The following is a 7,706-nucleotide window of genomic DNA, read 5'->3' on the forward strand; positions in this document are numbered from 1 at the left end:
TCTACAATTTATTTGCTATTTACCTGTGCAATTAATTTAATCTTTCTGTGTGTCATCCAATACATTTAGTCACGTTCCTGGCATGTGATGTGTTCAATAATGCCACAATTATTATTAAATATATTCAGAACCTATCAGGACATCATTTAACAAGTTAGAAAACCCTATTTCCAAGTATTTATGTATTCAGCTATGAAACTTTTGATTTTGGGAGGGGGATACTAGGGATTGAATTCAACATTTTACTGAAGTAGATCCTCAGTCCTTTATTTTATTTTATTTTTACAATTTGAGATGGTGTTTCACTAAGTCAATAAATTTCCCAGGTTGGACTGGAATTCGTAATCCTCCTGACTCAGGCTCTTAAGAGTGCTGTAGTTACAGGAATGCACCAGTATGCCCAACCACACTTTTGAGGGCCAGGGATTTAGCTCAGTGGTTCTGCCACCTGCTTCACAAGTGCAAGGTCTTGAGTTTGATCCCCAGTATCCAAAAAAACCAAAAACAAACAAAAAAAAACACTACACTTTTGATCTTTTATAATACTTTCATATCAAAGCCAAATATCAATCGAATCATTCCGAACATTGTTTTTCAAACTCTGTACAAAAGGGATTTACTTCCTTTTTTCTACCAAATATATTGTCTCTAGCTTGAGGGGAACCACTAACCTAATGTTCACAAAGCTTTTTGGATATTGCAGTTGTGAGAGGAGTCACAGACCTATGTGTTCTTGGCTCCACCTGGCCAGGCTGGATTCCTTAATTCCTAATGGAAAGTGACCTTAAGCTTTTTTTCTTCAATTGCCCATCACAACTTTCATTCGTCATTAGTGTCTTTTAATATTCTAGATTATCTATAGGACAACTGGCAAATGTGGCTTTTAGGTAGCACTAGGGAGCTGGTGTGATGGCACCACAAGGCACAGCCAGAGTGGCGGAAAGCCAGGTGCCAGTTCACGTGCCATCGACACCCCCACAGTAAACACTGCTGTCCTTTAGTATTAGTGAGGGACTGGCTCCAGAACCACTTTCAAATGCCAAAATCTGAAGACACTCAAGTCCCTTATATAAAATGGTGTAGTATTTGCATATAAGCTACACACATCTTCCTATGCACTTTAAATTATCTCCTCATTAGTCATAATACTAAGCAATACAAATAATTATATAAATTGTGGTCACAGTATACTGGTTAGGAAATAATGATGAGAAAAAAAACATTTATTCTATGGCATTGGCCTAACTCATCAAAATATTCTCATGTCCCCTGCTACAGAGCAGAGCTGTTTATGTTTAAATTTAGTTCCTTCTTCTTAGTATTATGCTTGTCAAAGGCAGGAATTCTATATATATTCATCTGTGTAGTACCAGTACAAGAAACATTTAAATGTAGTCAGTATAAATGCATATGTGTGGATTGGATAATGTGATGAATGAAATCATCCTGGCAGCAGGAAGAAAGATAATTAGTTCATTTACAGCTGTATCAAAATACTTAAACATAATCTAGAAAGAAGTGAAGGGTAATACCAAGGAGACAAGTGCATAAAATGCTTACTCAAATAATGATTATAATTAGTAATACCTAGACAAGAGGATTTTCATTTTATGAATTATAGTTAGAACTGCACAATGCATGGCAGTACTCAAGTCATTGTATGTAAAAAATAATGTGAATAATACCTATTACATGAGACAATATTTATGTATTAACATAACTCAAACAACATATTACACGCGCACACACACACACACACACACACACACACAGGATTTTAAAAATTGTCCGGAAGGGAAAAGATTAGTGATACTGAATAGAAAGGAGCTAAGCTTCATTGGTAACGTTTTAACTTTTAGGAGAATGTACTGCTTGTATAATCAAAGTCCAAGGCTCAATGGCCAAGGCAAAAACATAGCTGTTGATGCCCACATGGATGCTGGGTGGTCCTGCTTCCCCAGTTGCTCTTGCAGAGGTGTTAATATTCAGACTCCGAAGGAGCACTGATAATCTGATGCTATATAACCTTATATTGGACAGATGACACCAAATGCTCTCATTGTAACTACTTCTTTTTTAGTGTAGCAGAGGATTACTTCAATGTATTGTAATGTAAATTTGTTCTTAAAACTAGCTTATTATTCATGTTAAACATTAAACTAAGAAACATGCAGGTTGAGAAGAAATTGGCTAAAGTTTTGAAATGAAGTCTAGTGAATCCACTACAAACTTAATTTTAGAGTGATGGGAAAAATGCCAGAGGGTAGACTCTTTTGGAAAGTAAATTAAATAGGATGATTGGTAAAACATCTTCTTAAGAGCCCAACTACTAATGAAATAAATTATAGTACAACAGGATAATTTTGTGAACTACCAAAGAAAGAGAAAGCATCACAGCAATCTAAAGACAGGAAAAGTAATTCATGCAAGTTGTTAACAATTACTGTTGTTTAATATTGCTCTATCAGAATTCTTATCAAGAACTATGCTACTGAATTAGTTTCCCCTGTTAACTTAGGATACCAACTATATAGTCAACTGCTGAAAGAACAATTTATTCATGAAAACACTTCATTTCTTTTAAATTTCCTCTGTGGCCTATTTATAGTAATTCCTCGAATTTTGAATATCCATACTATATCCAACTTCTGACTGGGGTGGAGATAAGGTGTCAATTTTCTAGTTGTCCCTACTTGCACAGTCTAATAACTTAATCATATCTTCAATTAGTTACATCCTTGTAACTTGGTAAAGTGTACCTTGCCTATATTATAGGCTCCTCCACAGCAGTGGCCAGCCAGGTCTGTTGTATTTTACTGTACTTTCACCAGCATTTTGCATAGTACATGGACATTAATACCCAAACTAATTTAGTTAAGGTAATTAACTCATCCAGATTAATACATGACTAAGAATGAAGATAACACAACATAATTTAAAAAATAATCAATACCTACAAGAGCCTCATGTCTTCTAAATAGTACAATTTAACTATATTTATTTAACCATATTACATGGAATGTACTTCTAAAAATACTGTCACAGAGTACAGTAGCCAAAGAATGAGAGTGTAGCATTATCAGTTATGATATCTGGTTCGCGTAGCTAACATTGAATGTCTACTGTTTTCCTAGCACTGATCTGATCATAATGCATACAGAGATAAGCCAATGAAAAAGTATTTTTTTCTTTCACAGGTTCCTCAGCCTGAATTTATGGGAAAGGCAGGCCATTTCCTCTTGAAAGACATAAAGTAATTCTTGACCACTTCCTGGTTCACTCCAACCCTACAAGTCTTGGTAAAGGAATTCAATGGATTATTCAACTAACTGCCTTTTCAGCTAACATATTTTAAGTAGTTTAGTTAGGTTAAGAAAAATTCCTTCTCTATTTCCTTAGTAGTATCTTTTTTGTCTACCTCTAGCTCTCTCTTCTGTGCCATACATACCAAGTGAAACCTAGTTCTTTGGGTAACTTTATAGCTTCTATCATTTCCCACTCCTAAATTGGAAGGGAAATGGGGAAACTGACTCTCAGCCTTTGGTTGTGTCTTCTCATTGCCACCCTACATATGAATTTAATATTATCCACCCATTGATATCCCATACTTCTCATTCTCCTTTAGGATTCACTTTACTTTTCTAGATGCATCATCACCTGGAAACATGTTTGATCACATTTCCTATCATGAGAAAGGAACCAAGGCATTTGATAGCAGAGATCACACCACCTGAGTTTGAGCCTTGACTCTACTACACTTCCTGTGATGAAAAGGCTTATTAAAAAGGCTTATGATCATAGTTAGTAAAGAGGAAGAAATAATAATAGTCATGTTATAAGGATTGAATGAGTTGAGATTTATAAACTACTTAGTCACTGGCACACACAAGGCACTTTAAAATGCCATTGCTATTATTAATGTCCCTGGTAACAATGATAGCCAAATTGTTGCCAATGACTGTCTATTTCTGGCCATCCTAACATCTCACAGAGATCTACCCTGAACCAGCTCATCACACAGCTCTGCTTTGCTCTGAGATTTCAAACTTGGTATCTCTATCACTATAAAAGTCCTTCTTCTTATTTTTTCATTCCTGAAAATTCTTGGTCTCAATCACTGATTTATCTCTCAATTCACCTAAACATTACCAATATAACTTTGTAGACTTTAACTTTCACAATTTTCTAAATGAATATTCAACTCTCATTCAGTGTAATCTTAATTTATGTAACTTTATTGAATGTGTATACTTAAAGCCCTCCTCAATGCCTGGAGATCTTATTTGTTCTTAAATAACCACATGAGGGTCACAGCTTCCATGAAACCTCCTTTTATTATTGTAGAACATACAAATTACAACCCACAACCACCTCCCTGCTACACAAAGACATAAACTACACAAATCTCTTATTAAAGAACCACTTACCTGGGGATTTAATGAGAATCTTTATTTAAATATCTTAAGTGTATATATGTTACATCTCCAACTCTATTGTAAACTCCTTGAAGGTAAAAGGGACACCACTGGAAATAACAATCTGTGAGGCATTTTTTTAAATACATTGTATATATTTACTAACATAATCTTCATATGAACTCTAAAAGGTATCAATTGTTATTATCTTCATTATATGTAGAGCTGAGGGAGATGCATTCAGGGAAAGAGTATCTTCAGCATAAATCTAAATGTAAGAGATATATAATAAACACTGAATGAATGGATTTGCTCATAACCTTGTTCTAGCTTCTTGAATGATTTTTCAATATCTATCCAAAGTATTTCCTTATAAATACTGCTGAATAAGGGTGCTTCATTTCTACTCTTCAAGACTAAAATAGTACCAGGCCAACAAGAGAAATTCTACCAATACCTTTTAAGGGTAAATTGGGAAATATATATTATAATTTTTGGATGGTACTCTAATGATAATATGAGAAAAATTATATTTTGTAGTTAGAGCGCTCTTTGTTCTATATATCCATTTTATGAAGGAACTTCTGTGAATTAAGTGGCACATATCTGCACATATCATCTTTTATTTATAAGCTTTGTAATTTCAAAATATCTAGCCTATGTTTACTACAAATCATCTACTAACCAGATATGTGATTTTTAGGAATTCAAATTTATGTCTTTGAGATTTGCTTAGTTGTAAAAAGGAGCTAAGTTCTAATAAACTGACCTTTTGGAAATTCTAAAGGGATTGACCACTTGTAAAATTATACTATCTTAAAGCAATGGTAAGAATGGAGGAATTCACAGTGCAGAAGGGAATGGTGTAGCAGTCAAAGCCAAAAGAAATGGCTATTCTAATCCCTGGAAAACCAACTTTCCCATGCATCTGTAACTGACTAAATCACATCCACCGGAAAGTTATGATCACTTCACTTGCTCCATGTATTCAATTAATTTAAAATGCAATTAAACCTCTTGAAGACAAACACATTAAATATCAATTAAATACATTATGCAAATTATACAAATATATAAAGTACATTTTTTTATTAAGAACTCCTTTGAAGTCCCCTTAACAGTGAAAATTGTCTACCTCCTCCCCTCCCTTGTTGCTTATTAAGTCAAAGGCTCCTGAAATCAGAAAACTTCAGAAACAGCAAATTAAAAAGTTGACATTCAAATCTAGTTTCTTGTCCAAATATGATATCAGCACTTCATTTCAGCTTGTTGTAAAACACATTTATAATAATATTCAAATGTAAAAAAGTGAAATGATCTATAAAAGTTTTTTATCTTCAAACATAAATGTTTTGCTGTTTAGAGTTTAGTATAAGTGGACAGATAAACTTAAAATGTTTTCTACAAAAGTTAACTTCTAAAATACATTAATCAAGTCAATCCAAAATCATTTAAGTGTATAATTTAAATGACTTTTAAATGTGCACATTTTACTTAAAGCAATACTTTAGAAATCATTTGACTGTAATGTCCACGATTTTCATTTGTTCTAAACATTTTACTCCTATCTTCTTATACACATAAAAATATCATAAACAAAAAGAGAATTAAGAATTTTTTTTGGAATTACCATTGCATAAATAAATATTCATGTAGAGAAAAGATAAAATCATGTACAAAATTAATAACTGCACCTTTTTCATATTTTGTATATATGTACATGTATGTATATGTTATATATTTGTTAACTACAACATATAGATGTCCTATATATGCATATGTATATATAACAGATATACATATGCATATTCATGTATAATTTCAACTAATAGCGTTTTTACTCAAAAGTTTAAATTATTTTTTATATGTAGTAGATGTGCAATTCATATATTGAAATAAAGCTGCTTTTGAAAGTCCACTAGTTACTGAATAACAGTAGCACTGTCCTCAAGATTATAACTTGTGAGGTCTCCTGAAAATGTTAGAATATGAAATTATGATATACAAGCACATCCACTGTTGAGTATTAAAGTATTATTGTTACGATGTCATCATATATCTTAAGTTTATAGGGAAATGTCACTACTTCTTATTAGCTATAAAGGTTAATTAATATTAGATGGTCTCCATTGAAAATCAAACCAATCACAGAGAATCAGGAAGAAGAAGCCTACCTTCCATTGCTCTTTTAAAGAAGACCTTACAGCTCCCACAGGTAAGGACGCCATAATGGCAGCCTGATGCTTCATCCCCACAGATGAGACAAATCTTCTGAGGCAATGACTCAAAGCTGTACTGTGGGCTCTGGCTGGTTTCTGAATCCGGCCTTGAAATACAAAAAGGACTCCATTGATTTTTAGGTGTACTATTAGCTGTTATTAAAGGTTTCTTAAACTAGCATTGACAAGGTGAAAGGGGATTTTAAAAATTGCACTATATTATATCTACACACTTGGAACCTGATATAGTACAAATTGAACTTCATACAGTAGATCACCTGTAATTAGGCTCACTAGTCTTGCTTAGCCTTCACCACTACTACCAACACAAGAAAACTGCAATTAGTGCAGCACATTATGTTTAGAAAAGCTAATGTCTCAATCAGTTAAACAAAAATCTTTCTACAGAAGGCCTTATATAGAAGCAATTTAGACTTTGAAGAAATATTATGGCCCATCTGAATGCCAGGTAACAACATGGTTTGGTTTTAAGAGTTCAATCAGAAATGCCTATTTTGAGTTTTGAAAATAATCATCTAATGATTGCTGATTTAAATATAGATGTGTTATGTGACTGTGGTGCTCCATACACTGTTTTGCTTATTCACATCATGAAAGGCTACCAACTGAACATTCTTTTTTTCTTTTACATTCCTTTACTTCCGTATTTAAACTAAAATGTTCTTGAAACTATGTATGACAAAAGTTGTAGGGAATCCAAAATAATATTAGACTACGGGGCACTGCAGTGATTGATTTTAAATGCTCAATATGTCATATTTCAAATTAATTTTAATCTTGGGACTCATATGGAATCGATCGCCGTCCAAATCCCGATAAGACAAGATCTACATTGGGTTCAAGTCTCACCCCTCGCTGTGGGACTGTGCTGTAGTCCCTCTCCTACGCAGATATTCCCGTAAATATTCAGGAAAGAAACATTTTACACAGCAGCCAACTCCTTTCACAGTTTGCATTCCGCGGGGTAACAGCGGATCTACCGTGACGCTGCACTTTTAAATCGGCATTGGTCCCGCTTCAGAATCTAGCAGCTTTTTTTTTTTTTTTTTTT

The 7,706-nt window shown here is 33.6% G+C and overlaps 1 protein-coding gene across 1 annotated transcript in view; it reads right to left on the minus strand.

The window, feature by feature from the left end:
- The window catches only part of Pgr (progesterone receptor), a 46,363-nt gene that overhangs the window by 36,827 nt on the left and 1,830 nt on the right, over nucleotides 1–7,706 (minus strand). The window contains exons 2-3 of the mRNA XM_010642088.2: nucleotides 7,505–7,647; nucleotides 6,590–6,741 (exon numbers count right to left, since the gene is read on the minus strand). Of these exons, the coding sequence (XP_010640390.1) occupies nucleotides 6,590–6,741; nucleotides 7,505–7,647 (295 nt within the window). The remainder of the gene's footprint in view (nucleotides 1–6,589; nucleotides 6,742–7,504; nucleotides 7,648–7,706) is intronic.

The sequence above is a fragment of the Fukomys damarensis genome, unplaced genomic scaffold (assembly GCF_012274545.1).
Source record: "Fukomys damarensis isolate Sample0158 unplaced genomic scaffold, DMR_v1.0_HiC HiC_scaffold_16, whole genome shotgun sequence".
Lineage (NCBI taxonomy): Eukaryota > Metazoa > Chordata > Mammalia > Rodentia > Bathyergidae > Fukomys > Fukomys damarensis.